General features: G+C 38.9%; 3 protein-coding genes across 3 annotated transcripts; 2 read left to right on the forward strand and 1 right to left on the reverse strand.

Moving 5' to 3' along the window:
* Positions 1-205: 205 nt before the first annotated feature.
* Positions 206-6,534, forward strand: LOC131975826 (glutathione S-transferase kappa 1-like). The gene is made up of 7 exons (XM_059338604.1): positions 206-649; positions 743-824; positions 2,752-2,880; positions 4,920-5,065; positions 5,164-5,280; positions 5,372-5,465; positions 5,733-6,534. Exons 1-7 carry the CDS (start codon positions 581-583, stop codon positions 5,765-5,767), a joined length of 672 nt encoding a protein of 223 aa, XP_059194587.1. The 5' UTR covers positions 206-580; the 3' UTR covers positions 5,768-6,534.
* A 2,094-nt stretch (positions 6,535-8,628) lies between these two features.
* On the forward strand, positions 8,629-16,523 carry styk1b (serine/threonine/tyrosine kinase 1b). The gene is made up of 9 exons (XM_059338602.1): positions 8,629-8,683; positions 12,008-12,178; positions 12,993-13,325; positions 13,437-13,618; positions 13,706-13,780; positions 14,503-14,711; positions 14,875-14,915; positions 16,137-16,233; positions 16,331-16,523. Exons 1-9 carry the CDS (start codon positions 8,629-8,631, stop codon positions 16,521-16,523), a joined length of 1,356 nt encoding a protein of 451 aa, XP_059194585.1.
* Positions 16,524-18,210: 1,687 nt separating this feature from the next.
* phc1 (polyhomeotic homolog 1) lies at positions 18,211-24,776 on the reverse strand. The gene is made up of 14 exons (XM_059340227.1): positions 24,661-24,776; positions 23,758-23,882; positions 23,544-23,654; positions 23,383-23,448; positions 23,147-23,290; positions 22,477-22,674; positions 21,599-22,309; positions 21,347-21,482; positions 21,056-21,234; positions 20,869-20,932; positions 20,687-20,774; positions 20,313-20,484; positions 19,256-19,493; positions 18,211-19,160 (listed from the first exon to the last, which is right to left on the reverse strand). The coding sequence occupies exons 2-14, from the start codon at positions 23,875-23,877 to the stop codon at positions 19,009-19,011; spliced, it is 2,379 nt and encodes a 792-aa protein (XP_059196210.1). The 5' UTR covers positions 23,878-23,882; positions 24,661-24,776; the 3' UTR covers positions 18,211-19,008.
* Positions 24,777-26,879: the final 2,103 nt, after the last annotated feature.

The following is a 26,879-nucleotide window of genomic DNA, read 5'->3' on the forward strand; positions in this document are numbered from 1 at the left end:
GTTTTTTGTTGGTATAATGGTATGAAGTGCAAAAAAAGGCATTGCAGATGGGCATAAGTGTAACAAAATATACAGAAATAAAGGGATTTGAATTTGGTACAAATTTGAGCTGTTAGAAAACTGCATATATTAAAGTGTAGGGAGGAATGGAAAAAATAATATATAAAAGTTAAAAAAATATACATACATTCGAAAATGTCTATTTAATTATCTACTCAAAAGAAAAAAAGTATTAGAGGAAAAAAGTAATTTTTCACTGGTCATGCACTGCGCCGCCACAGTACTAGATGGCGCTAATGTAACGCGGTTTGTTTGGTTAATTCAAAGGCATAACTGCGCGGTGACTGTCACTGTTATTGTGACAAAGATAAGTTTAATTCATTAAATGCTAACAGCTGCTGGGCGGCAGCTCCGTCTGCGCTGAAGCGTCTGTCAAAGTCAAAGTCTGAAGAGATTTCTGCGTCAGGTTATTTGAACTTTGACTCCCTGGCACTTTTTGCAAGGAAAAGAGACGCTGTCAGTTTTAACTTTTCATTTCATTTAAAGATAAAGTGAGTAGGTGACGTCTGCAGAGCTGAAGATGACATCCAAGAAAGTGATCGAGTTGTTCTACGACGTGGTGTCTCCGTACTCCTGGCTCGGCTTTGAGGTTTGTTTCTTTACTTTGTCAGCTGCAACAACACAATGACAGAGTTGTTTGTTTTTGTTTTTTAATCTTTACCCGGATCGGTTGTGTTTACAGGTTATGTGCCGCTACAGACAGATGTGGAATATCGAGCTCAAACTGCGACCTGCCTTTCTGGGAGGCATCATGCGAGGAGCAGGTAGATAATTCAGATTAATAATACAAGATGCAATCAACAAATAACATATATCGTATTAATAAAGGCTAATAAAAGGGGAGTATTCACACTTAAACACTATAAGGTAGGGCTGCAACTAGAGATTATTTTCATTTTGTCAATAAAATATATTTTTTTAAATACTGTTTTATCATCAGTGGTGGAATGTAATTACGTTTACACAAGTACTATATTTATTAACTATTATTTTTGACGTTCTTGAGTATTTATATTTTATGTTAATTTATACTTATACACAAATATTGTACTTTTTTGACAGCTTTAGTTACTTTTTAGGTCAATAAGTAACATGACATTTTTTTAAAGTGATTATACTTTTTTTTTTTAATTAAACCTCATGACAGTTTATTAAGTAGTTAAAAGCCCAAATCAAAATGCTATTATGTTGCATCATTGGACAATGAAGACATCAACTGCCCAGAAGAGAAATGGCATCCACTGGACACCTTGGACACAGTTGGATGATGACCTAGCACTTCTTTCCTACACCCAGCAACAAATGCAGGAGGAGACTACCACCACCTCAGCCCAGTCAGCAAGCCTCTGCCTCATTATACACAAAGGGAAGAGCAAGATACTCAAAATCGACAATAACACAACACACTAGGTCAGAGGGAGAAGCACGAAAGGAAGTGGAAAGCTTCGCCTCTCTTGGCAGTATAGTCGACAAGCAGACAGGGACAGATACTGATGTGAAAGTCCGAACTGGAAAGGCCAGGGCAGCTTTCCATCAGCTGAAGAATGTTTGGGGATCCTCTGAGCTGCCGAAGAGAACCAAGATTAGGATCTTTAATTCCATGGTGAAACCTGTTCTTCTGTATGGATCAGACCTGGAAAACAACTGTCACCATTACAAAGAAAATCTAGTCTTTTTTAAACACCTGTCTCAGACGAATCCTTAAAATACACTGGCCCAAGAAAATCAGCAACCTGGAGCTATGGCATCAAACAGAACAGGAGCCTATTGAGGAGGAGATCATGCGAAGATCCTGGAAATGGATTGACCATGCCCTTCGCCAGCCTGCATCTAATGCCACCAGACACATCCTCTTCTGGAATCCACAAGGAAACAGGAGGAGAGGCAGACCAAGAAACAGTTGGAGGCGTGACCTGGAGGCAGATGTGAAGAGATCTGGCCATACATGGAGACAGCTGGAGAAGTTGGCCCAGGACCAAAACAACTGGAGAGCCTTTGTTTGTGGTGGCCTGTGCCCATAGCTGGGCAGTAGGCATAAGTAAGTAAAGTAAGTACTGTAAGGTATGTTACATAAATGCGTCAATACAAATATAATAATATATTTAACAATCTGAGGTGGGTCCATTCTGCAGAACGAGTACTTTTGCTTTTGACACTTTAAGTACATTTTGATGCTGATACTTTTGTACTTTTACTTCAGTAAGTTTTGAATGCAGGACTTTTACTTGTAGTGGAGTAATTTCACAGTGTGGTATTAGTACTTTTAAGTAAAGGATCTGAATATTCTTTTTCCACCACTGATTCTCATGTATGACAAAGAAAAACATCAAATTCTGACAGTTAAGAAGCATGAAACCAGAACATGTTGAAACAGGTGTTTGATCATCAGAATAGTTGCTTATCCATTTCCTGAGAATTGACTGAATGTGTTGCAGCTCTCATATAAAGTAATGAAACTGACATTCAACATTCAAGTGATTTACACATGAATGCATCAATAATAACAACCCAATAACACATGTTAATCTGCATAATGACTACTTTTTACCTTTGGCACTTTAAGTACCTTTTTCATGCTGGTATTTGTACTTTTAGTTTTAAGTAACATTCTGAACGCAGGAATTTTACTAATATCCATGTGGACTCTGTGATTTCTGTTATATGTCACACAATATTTATCTTTCATGACAGGCAACAAGGCCCCTGGTTTGGTTCCCAACAAATTCATGTACATGACGAAGGATCTGCACCGCTTGTCAGAGTATTTTGGTGTTCCCATGCAGGCTCCAGCGGACCCCTTTGAAGTCGTGTTCAAAAAAGGTACGAACAAGCAGGGTGTGGTTGGATGAGGGATCAAGAACTGGGTCCAGTTTAGAACTGGTTCTAAATAATAGGATCTGCCTTCGAGCTTATAAATTACTTTTATTGATGCCAGCACACTTTCTCTGAAAAGTTCTGAGATCAGACTGGGGCTGGGTAATAAACTTAAAACAGAGGTGGAGAACCAAAACACTGAGTCATCTGAGCAATTTGAGCTGGTTCTACTCAAGAAAAATGCCACGTCTGACATTTGGACACATTGTGGCTTTAGGGAAAACACCAGACAAAAAATAAGTCAGATGTAAACACTGCGGAAAAACAGTCTGCAACAAATGCAAGTTATGTACTTTCTACTGTTTGAGAGAAGTTGGTTTACTTTAAAACTAAAATGTGACGTTTTCATTTCAAGCTATGCTTAGATTTAAGTTTGAAATATTCAATAAATAACCACAAAATAATCTGTGCGTTTCCTTAATTTCCCTAAAATTGCAAAGATTTCTTTAGAAAAAATAGTCCAGCTTCTATAGTCGAGCATGTATGTCGAGTATGTATGAGTATTTACAGTCAGTGAACTATTAGGGCCAAAACAAAAACAAAATAACCATTTATTAATTGTAATCGAGTTAAATGTTCAGTTAACTGTAATATTGACTTATGGTCACATCAGCGTTGGGACCAAGTCATTGGTTTGCAAGTCACAAGTAAGTCTCAAGTCTTTGCCCTCAAGTCCCGAATCAAGGCCGACAAGTTTCAAGTCAAGTCCCAAGTCCTACAGTTTGAGTTTCTCTTAACAACAGAGTAATAACATTTACACGGATCATGTATGCTTTTGTATTGTATGTATTTATCAAAACATTTTTTGCAAGAACATTCTTCAAACACATTTGAAAAAGTGCATAACAAGAGCATATTGCATTATAGCTAGTTCCACAACAGTTTCTGTCTTATCTTTTCTCATCTCATTTTGTGTGTGTGTGTGTGTGTGTGTGTGTGTGTGTGTGTCACTAATTTAGCAATGCTGCTAGTAAAGTTACTTAGCCGAGGAGCTAGCATTAGCATTCATTCAAAACTTACTGTTCTTTGTGCAACTTCAAATGTCGGATGAAGTTGGAAGTTGCTGCATAATCTTCAACCCGCATGTTTTGCATACTGCAATTCGTTTTTGTTGACTACTTTGTAATTTTTATACCTGAACGAAACTATCTTTTGGACCATTTTTGCCAACTGGAGCCATTTTTTGACAGTTCTTCTTCATTGGTTGTGCTGCAATTTGATTGGAGGGATGCTGTGGCGAAAGCAAAATAACGTGGATCGAATTTGATTGGATGTTGTGCTGACAGCACACGTCAGACACAGACAGACGCAGTGAGAGACGCACACATTTACACAAAGAGAGATAAAGCGCTGCTTAGTAACATACTTTGTAATCTTTGGGTTTTTAGGGAAAGGAGCAAGTCTCTTCAAGTCAAAAGGTTCAAGTCCGAGTGAAATCACAAGTTATTAAGTCCAAGTCGAGTTGCAAGTCTCTTTACATTTTGTCAAGTCGAGTCAAAAGTCATCAAATTCATGACTCAAGTCTGACTCGAGTCCAAGTCATGTGACTCAAGTCCACACCTCGGGGTCACATCGCCCAGCCCTACATCAGACTGGTGCGTTTGTGCTGCTGCTGGAAACTTGCAACAAGAAGAAATCAGAGCTTCATTTCACAAAGAAAGATGACAACTGAAATCAAATTTCAAAGGATATCAGCAGATTATCGATATCGGAAAATTTAGAAAAATAATAGTGATACTTTTTATGCCAATATCGCCCACCCCTACATGCAGCTACACTGTATTCAGACTCAGAGATAATTAAACTGTTGCACTGTCTTTGAAAATCAAAATGGGTATCTATAAAGAATCAGTCCGACAATAAACAGAATTGTCAGTCATTGGTATTAATCAGTTTCCATCCTTTTATTCAGCCTAGCACCAGACACTGTTGGTGCCGTTTCTTCCTTGAGGAAAGTTAATAGTTCTTCTGTTTTCTCCTTCCAGGCTCCTTGAATGCAATGCGATTTGTGACAGCAGTACAAGAGAGGGAGACGGGTGGAGACGAGCAGGCGGAGCGGGTGTCCCGGGAGCTGTGGAGACGGATCTGGAGTGAGGACAAAGACATCACTGAACCTGCATCACTGTCTGAGGTAGCAGTTTATCCTCCCCGGATGTTGTGTTTCAGCAGATTAAGAAGCAGCGTTTAGTGTTTTCACTCTGTTTGTCACTTTTTTTCATGTCCGTGCAGGCAGCGATGAAAGCCGGACTGTCTGACAGCGAGATTAAAGAAGCGCTGAAGCTGTCCACCTCAAAGGAGATCAAAGACAAGCTGAAGACGGCAACGCAGGAGGCACTTGATCACGGGGTCAGCTGTCCGTCAGGTGTTGTAGATTCAGGCAGCAGAGACAAGACATTTCTGTGTAATGACCAAATTCTCTCCCGTTTCATCCTCCCAGTCGTTCGGCTTCCCCATGGTGGTGTGTCACGTTAACGGAAAGCAGGAGATGTTTTTTGGATCTGACAGATTTGAGCTCATGGCCCACTGCATCGGTGAGAGATCTACTGCTCTGTGCATCAACACACATGATGTGAAAGTGACAGAAAGATTAAAATATCACTAATAAAGCCATAATCTGCTGGTTCACTCACCGCAAGCTATACTTAATAATATGCATAGTTTTATATACAATAGACAGTTTTACATGCAGGCTGTTGTTGAGGTTTTCCTTCTGTGTGTCTGTGGTTTGTGCAAAGTTCAGCATCCTGTTAGAGATTCGAGCTGAAACTGTCTGAGATTAATTTAGTTCTCTGTTGCAGGGGAGAAGTGGCTCGGACCTCAGCCCGACAAATGAGCTGCCAAGCTGTGAGATATGAAGCTGCCTTCACACACAGTCTGTGTGCTCAGAGATTCTACTTTTAATAATGCCTTCGATTTTTGCTAATCCTTCAAATGTAATATTTTATGTGCCTTTTAAAAGGAAAGCATCATATATCCAATGAACTTCAGTAACAAATGGGATTGTAAATAATGCCACATGCTATTGTGCTGTTAATACATGTATTAAGAAGAGCATTGACAGCTTATGCAATCCTTTCTATTGAAATTTAGAGGTGCAGAAAGGATGCTGTTAAGCATTTGTTGCAATGTTTGCACAGAGTTTAATATTTTGGCCCTGCTGGTGGCATGGCTCTATGGATGGTGAAATTTTTTTTTAAACTGATGACTTTGGTGTTCCGTTTTAGTGAGGTTAATGATTGTTTTTTAGTAAAATATCTCTGTTACTACTTGATGGACATACATTTGAGCTTTTTACTCTTAGTACGTACTGCAGCTGGCCTTACAAAGTACAAACTCTTGCATGCAATATGTACACAATTGGGACTTAATTTTCCTTTTTTCCAGCATTACAACATTGTGGTACATTCATTGTGAAGTATCAATATGAGTTTACATGTCGACGTCGTAAAACTTTGACCTTCTTGCTCATAGTTTCAATATGAGGCAGAGACCTTTCAGTAGCCTTTAGGTTTCCGTTCACAGCCCAGATAAATGCAGCTTTGGTGGATTAGAAACTAAACTGCACTTTGCAGTAACAGGTAATAAAGTTACTCTATGTGGCTTTCTGTGTTTGCTCTGTGGTCCGGGGTGTAACCCTCCTCTTTCTCAATGAGAGCTGAGATATACTCCACCCCCCGCCAACACTAAACAGGATGTGGTTACAGATCACGGATGGTTGGATTAAAAATATTTTGTTAGTAAATATCAAATGTGTTACAATAGAATGGCAACTAATTAGTTACATTTATAACACGATGCACAAAGCTTTTTGTATTTTATTTCAGTGCAGTCTTTATTTTATTGTATGTCAGATGTACTAACGAGCATGAAACGGACCAAGGAAAACACTAAATCCAATTATTTACAGGACAACTAAAGGTACATTTGCTTGGGCAAATATCATGATAACAAAACTAGCTCATAAGAGTTTAATTTAAGAGCTGATATCTAGCCATTTTCCATGGTTTTCTTGATAATAATTTTGGTTATTATCAAGAAAACCATGGAAAATGTCTAGATATCAGCTCTAAAATTAAACTCTTATGAGCTAGTTTTGTTGTTATCGTTATATTTGTCCATGCGAATGTACCTTTAGTTGTACCAGGCATTAAAATGAACAATAAATTGAAGAAAACAATGGTCTAATCATTTTTCCATGACTTTTTTTCTCATGATTTGGAGTTATTCACCTACATCTAATGGCTGTACCTGGAAAGAAATGCAGTTGTTGTTGTAAACTAAAAACTCCAGAGCAAGCAAAGCTTGTCACACAAGTTCCAGTAATGAAAGCCAAACATGCTTAACAAAGGAGCTAATAATGACAAAGAGTGGCAGGACCAGTTTCCAACACAAAGAGGAGAAAGGCAGGGCCAGAAGAAGCCGACATATGTCAACCTGATAGAAAATGTAGTTGAGCAAACTGTAAGAAAGGCAGGGCGAGACTGGGATCTCCATGAATCTGATATCAGAGAGACGCATCACTCCTTAACCTGAAGAGAGAGAGGAAGGAGGAAGCAGGAAGAGGTGAAGAGAGGAGAAGAGTGATAAAGGTGTAGGTGGGGACTGGAGGGTGGAGTTAAGAAAACACACACAAGGAGGAACATAGACAAACAGAGAGCAGCGCATTGATCCTCTGGGGCCAGACAAATCACCAGAGAAACAAGACAATAAAGATCTGAACAGCTGAACCCGGACAACACAGTCAGCTCAGAGGATGTATGACAAGAGTGTGTGAAGGAGGGAAATATGAGCCAGGAATAACTGGATTTAACATTTTCTTTTGGGATATAAGACTCAATTTAAGGAGCTGAGGTAAGGATTTTATGCATTATTTCTCCTTTACACTGTTTTTAAGACATGCAGTATATTGTTCAGGTAGCTCTGAGGTAGAGTGAACTGCATGACATTAATGTAAAAATTGAATATCTCACTCTGGTTACAGTCTTTCTGTGATGACTGTGACATATATAGCAGGTGTGAGAGTCCAAACCTGAGCTTCGTGTGCCCTTTGGGTGTGTAGTACAACACTGCCAATAATGTCTCAAAGAAATGCAGCTGAACAGGTTTAAGAGATCCTAACCTGACGCAAAATGAAGATCATGTGATGGAAAATGTCTCTGTCATTTCTGTTCCTGGACATTTAAAAACACATACATCTTAAAGGTTCCTGTTAGAGATGAAACATTTTCATTTCTATATACTCATACAGTAATTCTTAAGATTGACCAGCATTGGAGGTTTGTAAGTCTTAAAGTAGCAACATTTTTGTTACAAAAGATGATGAGTAAAACAAAAGCAGTTTGGTGAGGTGTCAGAAAGAAAAGAAAGGAAAGGAAGAAACAGTTTGGCGGTGATACAACATCTGAGGTTCAGGTCTCAGTTACACATTCGATCAGATCAGACACCTTCTTATACTGGATACCTGCAAGAGTCGTGTTACTCTTCACAGATTCAGCCCCAGAGACAAAATAGCTTTCAGGAGGGCCACTGTCACTTTGTGTGCTGTTTTGGTAAATAGAAAATATCCTCAGGCTGTTAGCTAACAACTGTGTACACATGGAGGAGTTAGAAACCTACTGGATATATAGTTAGACTGTGCTGTGAAGTGAATACAATGTTTTTCTTTAACTGCATCTATTTTTTACATTTGGCAGGATGTCTTCATTATCAGATGCAGACTACCAATGCAAACATGGAGACACGATCTGTGGTACGTTTTATACATTTTTTTATTAAACTTGGTTTTTAAAGTGCACATGGAACAATATTTTAAAACTTTCCATACATGCCAGACTCTTAATTTAATAGTTAGACTACTTGTAGTGCCTGTTTGTGTTTATAATTATCATTATTGTAAAAACTTGAAATCATCAAGTCAAGTCGACATAATTGATTCTAGTAAAACATGCCATGATATTAACAGCTTACAAAGTTAATATTTTGGATAATGAAGCATACATTTCTTAACCGCCACTTAACACCAGCACAACCTGTTCACTGATCTGACCTCTTGTGGCATAATAGATGCTGTATACACCAAATATGGGATAACCCAAAATATGATAAGCAACCAAGGTAAAGAGACACTCATAAAAAGAGTGAAAGTGCTACAGAATACACTTCCCGATTTAAATGACATCCCAAACTTAAAAACCTGATGTCAGATATAGTAGACTGCCTTTTCTTTAGTCACACACACGCACACACACACACACACACACACACGCACACGCACACGCACACGCACACGCACACGCACACGCACACACACAGAATAAATGATATATGAAAATAAAGTTTGCTGGAAAACACCAAACACATGAATTAGCAAACACATGGTTTATTATATTCTAAATATTTTATCAAATTATTTCTATTAAGCAGCGTTTTCATTTTGTAACAATATGGCTCATTTTAATTTAAGTTTAATTTAACTTAATTTAAATTAATCACTTTAAATTGATCTTGGTTTTTAAATGTATAATCATGTAATGTTATGTAAAAACATGAAAAGTAACTAAAGGTGTTAAATATTTCCCTCAAAGTGGTAGTGGAGAAGGATACAGTTACATAAAATGGAAATACTCAAGTAAAGTACACATAGCTCAAAATGTTACTTTAGTACAGTACTTGAGGAAATAAACGTAAACACATTCCACCATGTAATGTGGTCTAATTGCTCTGTGTTGTTTGTCTGTTTGTTCTTTTGCTGTTTGTTGGGATATGGACCCCCCTGGGTCTGAAATAAAGAATTATTATTATTACAACTAATTAATCACATGTTACTCCGCTGCTCATTGAGCTCCACTGGCTACCTGTTGCAGCCCGCATCAAATTCAAATCTCTAATGCTGGCCTACAAAGTTGTCTCTGGTACTGCTCCTACCTGAACGCCCTGATTCAGACATATGCTACCTCACCACCGCTGCGCTCTTCCAATGAACTGCGCCTGGCTCTTCCCCCCGTTGGTCCAAGGCAATCCAGACTCTTTGCACTTCTTGTTCCCAGCTGGTGGAACACACTACCAGTTCCTACCAGAGCAGGGGCGTCCCTCTCTACCTTTAAAAAAACTCCTGAAGACCCATCTCTTCAGAGAGCATCTTCTCTCCTAGACCACTTGATAAGTCTACTCCTTAAAGAATTGTCACTAGCACTAATAGCTCTTATTGCACTATACCTTGATTGTTTGCTTTTTACTCTTCCTGTAAGTCGCTTTGGATAAAAGCGTCTGCTAAATGACTAAATGTAAATGTAAATGTAATCATTATACAACAAAACTTCACTTTAAGTCCAGGAAGACCAAAGTCCTGCACAGACTCCTTCAGCTCATACAGATCAACAGCTGACTGAACAAACAAGAAATGATTCAGAGTTGTGCAGCTCTGTCTCTACCATAGGTTTCTACTCACTGTGAACTGCAAAAAAGGTGTGTCTAAAAACAAGATGAAAACACTAAATCTGAGGGAAATTATAATGCTGCATGGACAAATAATTTCACTTGACAAGATTTCTTAAATTAAGATTGTTAAATTTAGAAATAAGCATGTTGAACGCTTAAAATAAGAAATTAACTAAATTAAAGCTGCAAGCAGCGATGAACTGGCCCGAGCAAAGTGCACTGCAAATTATTTGTTTGTTACCAAGATAAAAAAAAGTTTTAGATTTAGAAATGTTAGATAATTTATCTTGTTTTAAGAGTTAATTTATTGTGTTAAGCGTTCAACATGCCTTTTCTAGATTTTACAATCTTAATTCAAGAAATCTTGTCAAGGGAAATTATCTTTCCATGCAGCAAGAGGATTTCCCTCAGATATATTGTTTTTATCTTGTTTTCAGTTTTTAGACACACCTTTTTTGCAGTGTAACATCAGCAACAACACAGCAGCTTCAGTGTTCAGGCAAACCAAGCGATAAGATTAACCACCGCACAGTGAAGAGTTAAATACAGGTGAACTATTCATGTTGGATATAGCGTGGAGGACTTTAAATATAATATCATGATCAATCACACAAAACTCACAAGCTAAACTTCCCGCTGTGTCCGTCCTCGGTCAAAGCTGCACGTGAGCAAAACGGAGGCGCGTCACATGACCTTTCACCTGCCGCAGGTCATCATGTGACGTAAACCATTTATTTTTTAGCTTTTTGATTATTTAAGCGTCTGACTCTATCAAAATCTAAAGAACCTGTTATACGTTTATAACAGGTTCTTTAGATTTTATATAGGCTTATATAGCTAAATTATTAATAACTTAATAAATGTTCTTCTTGATAAGGGCCTCCACAATAAAATTATATATATATATATATATATATATATATATATATATATATATATATAATAAATAATAATGAAAACTTTACACAATTTATAGCAAAATTATTAATAATAGTAAAAAATAAAAAACATTTCCAGGCCTAGTCAAAAACATTTGCCAGGCCTTTAATTTAATTTAATTTAATTTAATTTAATTTAAATTACAATGAATACATTAATTAAAATAATATGTCTTGATGAAAGGGCACTATGGACATAATTATAGCAAAATTATTAATAATAGTCTAACGTTCTTCTTGATAATGGCCAAGGTCAAGCCTTCACAACAAAGAAATAAAATAAAATAAAATATGCCTTCATAAAAGGGCACTTTAGACATAATTTATGGCAAAATTATTAATAATAGTAAAAAATAAAAAATAAATAAAAATATGTCTTGATGAAAGGGCACTTTGAATATAATTAATAGCAAAATTATTAATAATAGTCAACTTCATATTTTTCCAGGCCTTCACAAAAGAATAAAATGAAATGAAATATGTCTTGATAAAAGTAGCTCAAGCACCCTGTGCATGTGGCAGGCGGAGTCAGCAGCTGAAGAATGTGGCCTCTCACCTGGTCTGGCCATGAGAAGTATTGTGAGCAGATGAAAAGATGACATACCAGCACAGATTACCCAGACAAACATATCTGCCACTTTGAGATCACTTTTCATCAGACTTGCTGAGTGATTGTTGTCTCCTTGTGTCTACTCCAGAGATCCGTGTGTACGAGCAGGAGGTGATCATTGTGCCCATCCTGCTGCTCGCCAGCTTCCTGGTCACTCTGGTCTTCATTCTCCTGCTGCGATACTGTCCAGAGAAAGTTGACCGAGTCCGGCCGAAGTCCTCAAAGCCGACCACCAGGAGAATTCTGCATGGCATCGATGGTAAGACACTGGAATACACACACATTTCTTAGCGTTGATTTAAATCAATGAAATCACAGATCAGACTGGATCTTCACAGTCAGTAAGATGATTCCAGATGTTCAATTTTGTATTGTATTGCTTTTCTAGGAGGTTTAGTCAAGAGTCCAGGTTGATTTTGCTTAATGGTAATCATTTTAGGCATATTAGTCTTTCTGTAGCCCATTTAAATTGCTTTAATATAGTCAGTTTAGCAAATTATAAAGCAGCTAGGTACCCAAAATACAAGGAAAATGAATAGTAAAGTCATCAAAATTGTTTTTGTCTTTTTAATTTAAATCAATGTTTGCCTCTATATACTGACAATATTAGTCATTCAAAAATCTTTTAAATATTTTTACTGTAAACAAGAAACTTATTTTTTGTCTAACATTTATATGAGTTTGCAGTTACATTATATTCTACAGAATTGTATCTAAATACATGATACTAGATTGAAATACAAAAGTAATCACCTCCTTTTTTCTCTTTTCCATGACTTTGTTAGCTGCAAAAGTTGTACATTTATTATTGTTATTCCTTTTTCTTCTTTTTTTTAAACATACAAATTATTAATATTCTTGGAATTTATGTTTTACTCACTTTTTTGTACAGATTAATCAGTTAAAGGGTAATCATGTTTTTCATAAATAAAGGAAATGAAGCAGTTTCAGTCAGACATTTTCCCAGCCCTACAAAAAGATAAATAGTCCTGTTCACTTGCTCTCATGTAAGTCTTTGTATTAATCTCTCATTGTTCTCTGTCTCTGTCTTTCCCTTGACTTTCTGTCCGTAGCTCCACCAGGTATCAATGTCCTGGAGCATGAAAGCATCGCTCTGGACATGCCCAGTACCTACTCCACGTTCCACCCCCCAAACACCTACCCCTCCAAAACCCTCTCCACGCCTGTGGCCACACCCTCTTTCCCGGCCAGCCCTGCACCCCAGCCCGTCAAGGCCAGTTTCACTCCCATCGTGCAGCCCAGAGAGCTGCCCCGTCAGAGGCTGCCCGAGTCCTTCAACCTGGTCACCCCTCTGCCTACTGCCTTCTCCCTGCAGTCCAACTCCTCGGTGTCCCTCTACAGGGCCCGCATGGAGAACAGGAATGTGGTGCTGCGAGTCCTAAATGGTGAGATGGTTAAACTTTGATTCAATAAGGTTCTTAACTGCCTCATCTGATTTTAAACAGCTGGTTTCTGTAACTGCACTCTCATCTCCCTCTCATCTTTGTCCTTTACAGACTCAGCAGATGCCTCAGAGAGACACAACTTCCTGGGCTTTGCGTCCTTCCTGGCCCAGCTGGGACCACACCCCTTCCTGCCAGAGCTGCTTGGTGTGGTGTCACTTCGAGCTCCTCTGGTTACAGTTGTAGAAGAGCTGGAGAACAGAGACCTGCTCAGCTTCCTGTGGCGATGCAGACAGGTATAGTTTTTTTTACAGATACCACACTGCTGCCATTTAAAGCAAAAAAAAACAACAAATAACTTCACTATGTGTGTTTTTTTCCAGGATCATGTGGATCCTCCATGTGAGATGACTGAGAGAAGAATATTTACCATGGCCAAACAGGTGGCCTCTGCCCTGGTCAGTATGTTAATAAACACAGCATATCTATGTTTCCAGGGTCCTATGCTATATAGATCAATATCCTCTTAATATGACCCATTAGGGGGGGCTTTTAAATGTTATCAGCAATGTTTTCCAGTGAACAATGTATACATGCTTCCGTCGGTCAATATGAAAACATCTGCCCACAGCTTATAGCCTACTGACTCTACTGACCTTCAAATTTGTGTGCAAGACAGTTTTCTTGACTCTAGATGGTGATATCTGCACAGTGGCTGAACATTCATTGAATTGAAACATCAATATCCCTTTATGCTTTTGCAATCAAATGGCTAAGTTAGCCCTTTCCAGTTTAATAAAAAATGTGTTTATGTGACGTGACATAGGAACCTGGGATCATAGTGATGGCCTGTATGTTCTCCCCTTCCTATACACTGCACATACAGTATGTCCACATATTTGACTTTCAAATCACTGACACACAGCAACCCTGTCCTGACCCCAACCCAGCAGGGACTCTTTCATCATCACCATAAAGATTGAAACTGCCATCTCTTTAGCACAATTCTTCACAAACTGCTAAAAACTGCTTTAATCTTTAATCAACTTTTTAGTTCTTTCTCCATGATTTGAATTACTGGATCCATCCAAGCACTTTGCTATAATGCCATATCAGCATAGATTACTACACAGGTTTGTGTTTAACCCTGACACACCCCCTCCTCTTGTTGCCCAATCAGGAGTTCCTTCACAGCAAAGATCTCCTTCACGGAAACATTCGTGCACGCAGCATTCTGGTCAGCAAGGAGTTCACAGCCAAGCTTTGGGGCCTGCACGGCGTCTACACAAGGAAGAACCAGGGAGTCACTCAGAAAGAAGATCCCAGCATGAAGAAATGGCAGGCGCCAGAGCTGTTGGCCAGGAGACCTGCCAGTCAGAGCAGCGACATGTGAGTTTCTTTAGTTTCAACTGTGGTGTTGTCTGTTGAATAGAGATACAAAAGCTGTGGCATCATAAACATTTTTTTAAATTAAATGCTATTCTGTTTTATTGAGAGCAATTACTGAAAGAAAGATTCTAACTTTTATTTATCTCTGTTTGTTCCTCTTTAGCTGGTCATTTGGTGTCTTACTGTATGAAATGGCAACAATGGGTAAGTGGAATTTTAGTTTTGGGGAATATGGGTCATAAATAATGCATTAACCTTAAAAAAAGAGCTTTTATGAGATAATTTAATGAAAAACAGCTACTACTTGGGTTGGGCAACATAAAGATATATGCACAAAGGTGAAAAGTTTTTCTTTCAACATTTGGAGGGGACACATATTAAGCCAGAGTCAAGGGGTCCTCCTCCCTAAAACTTTGAACTTCCAAAAAGTTTTATGCATCAGTTTGTGCCTTTTTTGCACCAGTTACTAGTGTTAATGTCATGATACCTTCTGCTGTAACCATGCACAGCTGATTAATCTTCTTTCTGTTTTATGGCAGATTGAAAGTGTTGCTTTTACGTCTATGAGTTGCGTTCTAGCAGTCCGTCAAAATAAAAGTCCTCTGCTACAAATGCACTTGTTCTAAATGTTGAAGGGGAAGAATGAGCTGCTACATAACACAATATATATTCATATGACAGCTTTTTTATTTATTCCAGCCATAAGGTGGAAATGTATTTATTTATGTATTACTCTTCCCCTCATTTTGTCAAGAGATTGTTTGCACTGTGGTCCATTGGGGACTGGATATTGCTGCTACCCTCACACTGATTTGTTGCCACTGGCACTGAGGGAATTGTTTGGTTTATGTGCTGTCCTGCTTTTGTTTTGTTTGTTTGTTTTGTTTGTTGTCTTGTTTTTGCTTTGTCTCGTGTGCTGTCTGACTGGAGACTGCAAACTGAATTGCCCTATTTGGGATAAATAAAGTTGTTTGAATTGAATTGAGTGTACAAGCACATACAGTTATGGAAAAAAATATTAGACCACCCTTGTTTTTCCCCAATTTATTGTTCATTTAATGCCTGGTACAACTAAATGTACATTTTTTGGACAAATATAATAATAACAACAAAAATAGCTCATAGGGTTTAATTTAAGAGTTGATATCTAGCCATTTTCCATGGTTTTCTTGATAATAACCAAAATCATGATCAAGAAAACCATGGGAAATGGCTAGATATCAGCTCTTAAATTAAACCCTATGAGCTATTTTTGTTGTTATCATTATATTTTATCCAAACAAATGTACCTTTAGTTGTACCAGGCATTAAAATGAATAAGAAATTATAGAAAAAGGGTTGTCTAATATTTTTTTCATGACTGTATACCCTGATACCACATCATCTGCTTCTACCTGTTTCATACATTTACTCCTTTCTCTCCAGGTGAAGCTCCATTTGCAGAAATCCCAGTTACTGAGCTTCTTCAGTTTCATCAACGAGGGAAAAGTCTGAAAAAACCTTCCAACTGTTCCAACACGCTGTAAGTATCCACTGCATGATTCACATAAAACACAATTAAACCTGAAGCTGAATGCAGTTTCCCTCTTTAACAAATGTGCTGTAAATCTCTCTCTCAGACACGCCATCATTAAGGGTTGCTGCCAGTGGAAGGATCAAGATCGACCCTCCCTGGCTGAGGTGAACCGCAAACTCCTCTCAGGAGAGAAAAGTGCCTCAGAAAAAGTCCTCAAGGCGCCTGGGACAGTTAACATTGAGCAGTACCTGCAGGAAGCAGGATACGGGGAAGCTAACAGCTACACTGTCTTCTGATCACCACCATGGATGGATTACTGAACAGGCCAACCAGAGACAGGCCCGGGGCCCAAGGGGTCAAAGGTCAGGAGGAGGGATCACAAAGAGACACTAAATGACCACGAACATAAAAATACAATACAAATAACAATACAGAACAACTAACAACGACACAATATGACTACAGAGATGAAAGACAACCATAAAGAAACACAAAATTGACAGTCATGGAAAAAATGATTAGACCACCCTTGTTTTTCGTCTAATTTCTTGTTCATTTTAATGCCTGGTACAACTAAATGTACATTTGTTTGGACAAATATAATAATAACTAAATTAGCTCATAAGAGTTCAATTTAAGAGCTGATATCTAGCCATTTTCCATGGTTTTCTTGATAATGATTTTGGTTATTATCAAGAATTTTCTTTCCATGACTGTAGATGCAAAACCACAACTAAATGATGCAAAATAACTAAAAAGTGATGCAAAAAAAATCAGAGGTGCAAAATCACTGCAAAAGCAAGCTAAACAACCACAAAATTACATGCAAAATTACCAAAAAATTGCAAAATGACTTAATAAAGATGCAAAAAGTAGACACTGAGTGTGGGTGTCTTGTTTCTCTGTAGACAGGGTGGGTTCCTCTTACATGTCTGTGCCCGGGGGCCAATTGTCTCGTAATCCATCCATGATCACTGCCTGTGCCAGCAAAAAAATTGCACTTTTCTCCCCAACAGTGCACTTTTACACAATATCTTTCAGGTGCAATTTAAGTGTTCAAAACTCTGTTTACGAGTGCTTTAGTCACTGAAATTGTTCCTTTGTTCTATGTATTATCCTACTGCAGGTTCACTCAACATTAATGCAAAAAATCTATCCACTGTTTATTTTGGTATCATTCATTTTCCTCATTCATGTGTCTTTGTCTGTTTTTGAGGTTCAGTTGGGGAAATACAACCAGTCATTTTGAATACTTTGTAAACTTGACCAATGTACAGCTGCTGCACCATGAACTTGGAGAACAATACTGTTAATTCATGACGGTTTACAGATCTTTATAGCCTAAACCAAATGTAGAGTAACAGACCTAATATATGTTACAATTTTTTGTATGCGTCTATATCTTGGCAGAGTTGTGGAAATGAAGGGAACACAAATATATTTATGCTATTATTGCACTCACTGTCTTCTCTGTAAGCTCTGTTCATGTGAACATCCACGGGGGGAAAAATGTTTACACAATTTGAAATGTGAATAAAAATGCTGTCAGTCCTACAATGATCTTTTTCATTTCAAGTGTAATACTTCAGTATTAAAACAAAGTTACTACACAGGTCAAATTTAAGCTCTTTTGAGCAATTTCAAGGTACATTTTTAGCCTTTTCCAGCCCATTACAGCTGTGGTAAATTACATTTACAGTAATTCATCACCTTAAATTAGTCATTGTACTAAAGACAATCTAAAGTATGTTTGCAAAAGCATTCTATTGAATTGAGAAAGGTGACAACGTAATAGAAAAAACAACCTTCCATGTTTCAAAATGTGTCACCTGTTTGTAATTACTATTAAACCAACATTTCAAGCAGTTTCAAGCACTTTATTTTAAATACAAGCACTTCTCGAACCATGAAAACACATTAAAATGTACGTTTTTTTTAAGGATTTCGAGCACCCATAGGAACCCTATTAAAACCACACACAGGTCTGGGAACAGGTATTGTTTATTGGTAGTACTGCATACATGTACACAGAGCACTTCCACTCAGCCCTTGAGTGAGCAAACCATTGGGAATACCTGTTTTCAGGTAGTTAAGTTGATTAAAGCTACTAAGACTATATCATATCCATGAAAAAATAATTTTGATTGTAGTATAAAATGGAAAAGATACAAAACTAAGCTTTTAATAACTGCTAAAGTGAACTAATTAAAAACACCAGGCTTTTTGAGTGTCCTTTGCTCGATGTGATTGCAGCCTGGATTGAACATCTACGGTAAATAAACAAATAACTAAAAAGACTGAAATATATAAATGAAGTGGACTGATGTTGACATCACTCCAAATCATGTCACTAAAGTTAAAGCACCATCTGAAATACAGCAAGAAGGCAACATTTCTTTTCTTTCCTTTTTGAACTGTGTAGTTAGCAGGCCGAGCATCGTTTACTGCAGGCCGGCACATCTGCACAGTTTCAATAGAGTATACATACAAAAGGCTTCTACTCACAACAGGAAAATATACTGACAAACACTACAGGCATGGATACACCAGACTGTCCATGCTCACCACTCACTCATGAAAGTACACATACAAATTTTTTTTTTGCACATTCAATGTCCAGAAAGTAAAACGTCCATCTGCACATCTCCACATGGCCGATGGTGAACCTTTATTTTGTAAACGCCGTCCTCACTGATCTTAGTCTTTTTAACTCCTTCTACTCAGGAGCAGGTGTTGATTCCAGTGAGAAAACAAGCCTGCTGTCCCTTTGAAGAACTCTCATCACTCACGCAGGGTGTTGATGGAGGCACAGATCTTGAGAGCGGGACCCAGCTTGATATTCATCGTGGAGATGAGATGGTCCTCTCGCAGGAGCAGCAGAGCCTGCCCGTCTATTTCCTGCGACAGAAACTGTGTAGCCAACTCTTCACAGCCTGGATGCAACACGAAGATAGAATTAGTATAGAAAGAGAACAGGAGACGTGGCAATGTTTGTAAGAAAACTGCTGGATAATCACTGAACACCAACCTTGAAGTGAAGAGATAAACCTGCAGACTTCTTCCACGCTCCACTGAGCAGGAGTGGATGAGAGGAAGTTAGCCCCCTCTAGTGGGAGGCTGCCGGGAGCCGAGCTGTCAGACGGAGGAACGCTGCGCTCGGCTCTTGAGCAGGAGTGTGAAGAGCTCGGGGACAGTGAAGGAGAATCCTCTTCCTCTTCCTCCCCGTCACTGGATAAGTCCTCTGAGCGACTGGACTCTGAGTGACACTACGCACAAGAGTGGAGATACATGAGCTATTTTACTCAAAATGGGACCATAACTTACAAAATACTATTTTCAATCAGACTTGAAACTAGCAGTTGAGACCATAAACCAGAATATATTTGGTATACTGTATAATTATTTTTTTTAAAAAATAAAGTTAGAAGTAGTGTAATTTTCTCATAGACTCTATACAAGTCCTTCAATGATCTTTTTCATTTTCAAGTGGAATACTTCTTTGGAGGTATCTAAACAATGTTCCTACACCATTTACAAAGTCAAATTAAAGCTCTTTACAAGCATTTTCAATGTACATTCTTAGCTTTTTCCAGCACATTACAGCTGTGGTAAATTACATTTACTCTACTTACAATTCTTCATCACATTAACTTAGATGTTATTGTGTTAAAAACAACCAAATTGCTTTGAAGCTTTCACTTGTACAGGTGATGTTTCCTATCCTATACTTCATTTGGAGAAAAAAAAAAAACAACTGCTGGATAATCAAGAGTGGATACATTAGCCATTTTACTGCTTATTTCAAGTCTTGAAGAAGACTTGCAATAAGCAGTTGAGAACATAAACTCATTATAAAAATGTTTACTGAGGTTATAAATAGAGTGAGAAGTAACTTCATTTTCTCATAGACTTTTATACAGTCAAGCTTTTTGCAACCAGCGTAGTCGCCCCCTGCTGACTATTAGAAAGCATGCAGGTTTAAGGTACTTCTAAAGTGGCTTCACTTTTTACTTTTAATGTGATTTGTCAACAGTTTGAAACCTATGGAATATCACCATTCTCATCCATTTAACTATAGACTTTACCTTAACAGGTAGATGCCTGCCTGGCATTTTATTACAGCTGATATTAGAACTGCTCCTGCGAGACGGAGCCCTTCGTCTCGCAGCGCCGTCAGCAGGTACTGGAGGCGGCGCCAGCCCTGCACCACTCCTCACTCTGCTTGTCTTGAAGTGTTGGCTGCAGCTCACATTATACCTGTGGATCGTGGAGCACCGTCAAAACTCAGAAGGATGTTTCTTAGATGTTTGTTCTTTCATGGATTTTACTCGAGTGGCATCTCCTGGTATTGGCTCGTTTTCTTTATTATATGTAGATAATTTATCATTAACGCAAAGTACAGCAAAACATCACTAAACAGCAAACCAAAAGAAAAACAATGCAGAAATAGATATCATACCTCTTTGCACAAGTATTGGAACAGAACCTCTTTGATCCTCTGAACTGGCTGGCAGGAGCGAGACTTCCACAGTACTCACACTTTAACACTGAAGAGGGGAAGGAAAAATAGTGACCATGAACATGCAGATCCATGCTTTTAGACTTAACCATTAAAAAAAGAAGAGTTATTCTACCACTTACATGGAGGTCCATTCTCTGAGCGGCCAACCAGGACAAAATCTCTGTCTTTGAGGAGTCCAGCAACCTGTTGCATCAATTACAAACTTAACAGTCAGGAACTTTTTCACACGTAAAAGACCAGAGCATATGTATTTTACAATAAGAGATTTGATTTAATATGAAACCTATGTGATCAGAGCACACTTACAGGAAAGGGCTCAGCTCCCTCCTGGATGACAAAGCCCTCTATGAGGTGGGTGAGGACTTGAGGTTTGACCACTGCCTGGGGAACAGGCGCTCTGTCTTTGTCCCCATGCCCGACTCTTGACAGGGGCAGAGGCAAGGACAGGGTGGGAGGAGATGAAAAGGCCGCTGCGATAGGAGGAGCTAGTGAGGATTGGATTAAACAGGGAAAATAATGAGCTTTAAACATGACTTATTGACTTACACACAGCTCCCTATAATCGATGCTTGATTTCGAGAGGACAACCTGACATACCTGAGTCCTTTGTAGGAGCAGGGGATAAGGGAGGAGCAGAATCTTTCATGGGTACACAGTCTGAAGATTCTGTCGCCATCTCATTTGATGCATCACAGTCAGATTTTCTCTTCAGAGAGCCAATGGCAGGCTTTATCTGAAGGTATGTGGCAAAAATACTGTTACAATTCCTTTTAATCGTTAGTTAATCATACACCTAATAAAAAAAAGTGTCAGTGTCGCCAAGCCTGTCTGTTCAAAGGTTAATCTTACCATCGCACTGTTGTTGGAGACTGTGTTACCGTTCCCACCAGTTGTACTCTCCTGCACCGCGTTGCTTCGTGCATGTGCCAGGGCCACAGCCTGTGTGTTTCCTGCTAAGCCCTGCCTGGCTCCCACAAGCTGCACAGGGATGTGGGGAGAGTTGTGCTGGCTGTTGCTCGGTGGCGCTGGGAGAATGGGAGGTGGGTGTCGAGGAGGCAGCTGCACAGGTAAGCGGTGTCCCTGAGCCGTCTTGGGCTGGATTGGCACAGGTCCTTTTTCTGCAGTAGTGCTGGCTTGTTGTAGGGGCTGCACCACCAGAGTCTGAGTGTTAATGTTGGCTTTTGGCGTCACAGAGCCAATGGAGTAGCCCTGGGTGGTGGTAGGAACATTCGAGGTGGGCACCAGGATCATGGGGGCGGCAGAGGAGGACAGGAGGAGTTGGGAGAGAGGGAGTGCTGTAGAGGAGGTGGAGGAAGGAGCTACAGAAGCAGCGGGAGTAACAGTCTTCACAGTCATAGTGTTGGCATTGGACTGCTGAGTAAAGTTGGGTTTGGCCATTTGTTGCTGTGGTTGCACTTGCTGCTGCTGAGCTGTCTGAGCAAAAGTCTGCTGCTGCTGTTGATTAAGAGGGAAGCTGGCAACATCTTTCCTCTCTGGAAGCTCAGATTTGACAGCAACGCCTCTGGGAGTGGAAGCGCAGTGTAGGGCCAGATTCTGCACCTGTAGGATAAAGAAAGGAGGTTGTGGTGAAATGCATGACAGATTATACAGGAGTGTGCTTGGTGGAGTCCAATAGTCCTCCCATGACAATCATGTCTCTGAAAACTATCACACATGTATTTAAATAGCTTAGACTTCACCTTACAGGTAGGTAATTGTGCTCAAACCTGATCATTGTCAGACTGGGCCGTGGCAGTGGTTGGAGCGACTTCATGCTGTTGTTGCGGCTGCTGCTGCTGTTGCTGTTGTTGTTGCTGCTGCTGTTGGGGCTGTGTTTGGGCAACTGTTGCTACAGTAGCTGTTGCTGTTCCCCCAGGCATGAAAATGAGCTGAGAAGCAAGGGGAGCCCTGAGAGAGCGGTTGACCTATGTGAGGAGTAAGAAAGATGGTCCACTTTATAAAATGAAAAATATTTCAATGTATGACTCCTTAACTACATGGAATGCTTGATGACTTGCCAACATTTCTGGATGCTAAGTGTGAAGTGCCACCTTCAAGTGATTACACAGTACCACAACATCTTGGAATTTCTGTTGATGTAATTCAGTTTAAGCAGGTTTTTATATCTTATGTAAAGTGGCTATCGCTGCTCAGGCCAACAACACATATTTTTTTTTACTTTTGTGCCAAAGAAAACTCCTGTACCTGCTTTTAGAGATGTAGAATGCATGACGATAAAAAGTAAATCTTTAGCACATCAAATGAACAACCTTTCAAACACTGAATGGATGCTGAATTAATATATCATAATAATAGGTTACACAGACAAGCACAACAGGCATTAATTTAACTGATTATACTTTAAAATGAATACATTGCATAATGATTTTAACTCACCCTGAGGTACATCTGTCCCTGTCCTGCAGAGTTTCCACCCAACAACACTGACTGGTTGAGAGTGGTTGTTGTTGCAGAGGTAGCCGGACCGTGTGGACGGGGGTTGGTCATAGTACCTCCTGCTGATGTGGTGCTTAGGTTGACCTGAAAGGAACAGAAAATTGTAAATTTTTGTTGAAACTACCATACCATTAAAAAAATGGCCATGTAAAATATAGTACTAACTAAAAACTTACAGTGGTGGTCGCCTGGGTCATGGTGTTACTTGGGGTATTTGACTGACGACTAGCTGCAAGTGTGGCCTGGTTTAAAGAGAGGAATGAAAGGAATAGGGTTGAATGGTTCTGATTATAATATTTTTTTCCTGACTACAACTTCCTGCTATAATTTTGATTACCTGTTGCACAGCAGCCAAGTTGTGGAGTTGGGCACTGTTGATCTGCTGCTGCAGCATGAGCTGCTGGAAGTACTGAGCTGCATTTGGCTGTCTTTGAAGTGCTTGGAGAGCCTTAAACAAAACACGCACACAGATACATGTTTCAAGGCTGACCCAAAAGTCTTTAAATTGATATGTTATTATTGATTACCGGTAAACAGTCGTTAATGCACACCTGTACAGCCTGTCTCTCATACAGAGACATGTGGGCTATCTGGGGCGCACGAGAGTTTCCACTTGGCTGAGGATTTCCATTGGTGGTGTTGCCTGTGTTTTGGTCTTCACCTGCATCCATGTTTGCTGCTCAAAACACAGAACCCATTCATCAAAAGTAGCTGGGGACAAACACTTTTGATGTATACACAACAAATATTTCTATTGATCCCAAAACTTTGTAGCTGTAAATATCTTTGCAACCTCGCAGCTAATTTATTACTCTTTACTGGGGCCATATGATAAGAAAAACATAAATAAATGCACATGGGAAAACTCCATCATCAGTTATTAGCTTCAGTTCATTTCAACCAAACTCAAGTGTCAACTCAGTCTGTAATAAAAAATTCAGGAGATCCATAAATCACAACTCGCTTCACCCATGTACAAACAGAATGGCTACTTAAGTGCTTGCAAGACGTTATTACAACATTACATTGCAATTAATAGCGGCAATCATGAGCACCGAGGTATTTTCATTAGCAGGCCAGTTGTCAACATGATAGATGAATGCGAGAGAAAGAACAACATGGAGGAAAGCTGAAAACACCAAGTAAGAAAAAAGCTAGCCAGCTGTTGCTAACGACAATGGAGTTTACTGGTTAGCAGAGCCTCCAAATAAAAAAGTCTGACACACTATAACTTAAACACACTAACGTTAGGAACCGGGTTAGAAAAAACAGTGCATATTAAATAAAAGTGGCAAAAGCGGTTAGTTTGGTGCTACTAGAAAAGATGCAGCGTTAGTTTAACATAAGCTAGATATGCTAACTAACTAGCATTGCTAGCTTCTCACTGCAGGCAGAATGCTAACTACCTGGCAAGAAGTCAACAGTTAGTGTTTTTCGGCGTGCTTTTGTGTTACCTCTCCGCGTAATGTATGTCCTTTTCACACTTAAATTCACTCTCAAGTTAATGTTGCGCTCTTGGTTTTTACTGCAAACAACGAAATCCCTTTTCAGGGTTTTTGCCTCCAACGACGCCCCGCCCCTCACATTCTATTCTTCTTCTTCTTCTTCTTCGTCGTCCTGTGCAGGCGGCTGAAAAAACAACACTAAATAACGCATAGCGCCCCCTATGTATCAAATATGATTAGGTTCATACTGTGTACTGTAGAGCAGTAGTTCTCAACCTTTTTGAGTCGCGACCCCCAATTTAACATCCATGTTGTCCGCGACCCCCGCTCACTGAACAGAATCTCACACGCTAAGTTCAGATCACCCAAAAAAGACACAAAATGACCAAAAAAAGGAAACAAAATGACCAAAAAAGACACAAAATGACCAAAAAAGACACAAATGACCAAAAAAAGGCACAAAATTACCAAAAAAGACACAAAATGACCCCAAAAAGAAACAAAATTACCAAAAAAAACACAAAATGACTAAAAAAAGACACAAAATTACCAAAAAAGGAAACAAATTGACCAAAAAAGACACAAATTGACCACAAAATGATCCAAAAAAGATACAAAATGACAAAAAGACATTAAATGACCAAAAAGACTAAAACACATTAACACATGAACACTTTAACACAGTGGAGACAGAGCTGACTTCCAAAATGATTTGGCGACCCCCAGAAATCATCCCGCGACCCCAATTGGGGTCCCGACCCCAAGGTTGAGAATAGCTGCTGTAGAGCAGTGGTTCTCAACCTTTTTTCAGAGATGTACCCGCTGTGAAATACTTTTTCAGCTACCCCCTAACCAGGGCAAAGTATTTTTGGTTGAAAAAAAAAAGACCGAACTCTCTGGAGTCTTGGGCTATTTTATCCATTTTTTAATCCTTTTCATCCTGCCTGTATACACCACTTAAAGAATGTTTACATGCCGTGTTGGTAAAAAAATTTCAGCACAACCTCACCTATATGACCTAATAATAATTGTTTTTTTATTGTGACTTACTGGATCAACATTTTGAACAAAAAAGAAACAAAGAAAAACCAACATAAATGTGATCTTGTGATTGTGTGTGATCCTGTCATCCAACTCTGGTTTTTATTCTAGTGAGACTCTATATTATTTGTGTCTTGTGTGTTTAGCATAACAATTTTGGTCATTTTGTGTCGTTGTAAGTTTTTTGCGTCTTTTTTTTTGTCATTTTGTGTCTTTTTTTGTTATTTTGTGTCTTTTTTTGTCATTGTGTGTCTTCTTTGGGGTCATTTTGTGTCTTTTTTGGTCATTCTGTGTCTTTTTTAGTCCTTTAGTCCAGCATAAAATGTGATTTTGAATCTTTTTTTACTTTCAAAGAACTTTCATGCTCAATAAATAATTTGAAATGTTGCAAATGTGAACAAAGGTTGCAGATATAACATATAAGAGGGTTACATCCAGTTCTATCATTTAATACAAAATATATTTGACCTTGTCTCCAGTTTTACTTGATATATCATCATCAAACTGAAACTGGCCTCATTGGGTTTACAGCCAGAACTTTAGAGGTAAATTTACAGTAGGGCTCCACGCTGCTTTGTTTTTATGTCTGGATGTCATGAAGAAGTCATTCTTTGGTGTTTTTGGAGACTCCAGAGAGTTAAAAACAAAGCGCTGTTCCATCAGTGTCCAATTTATTAAACTTTGGAACGGATAAACACATACAAAAACAAACATTTGAAAAACAACAACTATTTCAAACATTTTAAATGTTAATAATCCATGACTAAATCTATTGCAAATATTTCTCATCACTCAAATGTAGTGATTCAAACTAATGTAGTAAAAACAGACCATATCAGACCATATAGCCATTTAAAATTGCTACGCTTCAACGTCGACTCCATCTTTGAGTTTTCAAGTGATTGACAGGAGATGCCAGGTGTCATAAGACAGGTTGGGTCAAACCATCCTGGTATGGGGGGCACTCTGGGTTTTTAGGATAATGAAATTGAATAGCCTACTGAATATTAAATTCATTTTATGGACTTATACTTATATTTTCCAAAAATATTTATTAAATCATACTTTTTTATAATGATTTTTGCATGGATGCTACTTTTTAAATGTATATTTTAAAATCTCACGTAGCCCCTGGAGTCCCTTCACGTACCCCCAGGGATACGCATTAATATTTTTTTTACACGTCT

The sequence above is a fragment of the Centropristis striata genome, chromosome 8 (genome assembly GCF_030273125.1).
Source record: "Centropristis striata isolate RG_2023a ecotype Rhode Island chromosome 8, C.striata_1.0, whole genome shotgun sequence".
Classification (NCBI taxonomy): domain Eukaryota; kingdom Metazoa; phylum Chordata; class Actinopteri; order Perciformes; family Serranidae; genus Centropristis; species Centropristis striata.

Excerpts from the sequence above, each read along its gene's own strand:
- phc1 (XM_059340227.1), bottom strand. The coding sequence starts at position 23,877 with ATGGATGCAGGTGAAGACCAAAACACAGGCAACACCACCAATGGAAAT. Across the intron at positions 23,449-23,543 it reads ACTTGGCTGCTGTGCAACAG|GCCACACTTGCAGCTAGTCG; the intron begins GTAATCAAAATT and ends TCTTTAAACCAG. Across the intron at positions 20,933-21,055 it reads AGGGAGCTGAGCCCTTTCCT|GTTGCTGGACTCCTCAAAGA; the intron begins GTAAGTGTGCTC and ends TTGATGCAACAG.
- styk1b (XM_059338602.1), top strand. The coding sequence starts at position 8,629 with ATGTCTTCATTATCAGATGCAGACTACCAATGCAAACATGGAGACACG. Across the intron at positions 8,684-12,007 it reads ACATGGAGACACGATCTGTG|AGATCCGTGTGTACGAGCAG; the intron begins GTACGTTTTATA and ends TGTCTACTCCAG. Across the intron at positions 13,619-13,705 it reads TCCTGTGGCGATGCAGACAG|GATCATGTGGATCCTCCATG; the intron begins GTATAGTTTTTT and ends GTTTTTTTCCAG.
- LOC131975826 (XM_059338604.1), top strand. The coding sequence starts at position 581 with ATGACATCCAAGAAAGTGATCGAGTTGTTCTACGACGTGGTGTCTCCG. Across the intron at positions 2,881-4,919 it reads TGAAGTCGTGTTCAAAAAAG|GCTCCTTGAATGCAATGCGA; the intron begins GTACGAACAAGC and ends TTCTCCTTCCAG. Across the intron at positions 5,281-5,371 it reads AGGAGGCACTTGATCACGGG|TCGTTCGGCTTCCCCATGGT; the intron begins GTCAGCTGTCCG and ends TCATCCTCCCAG.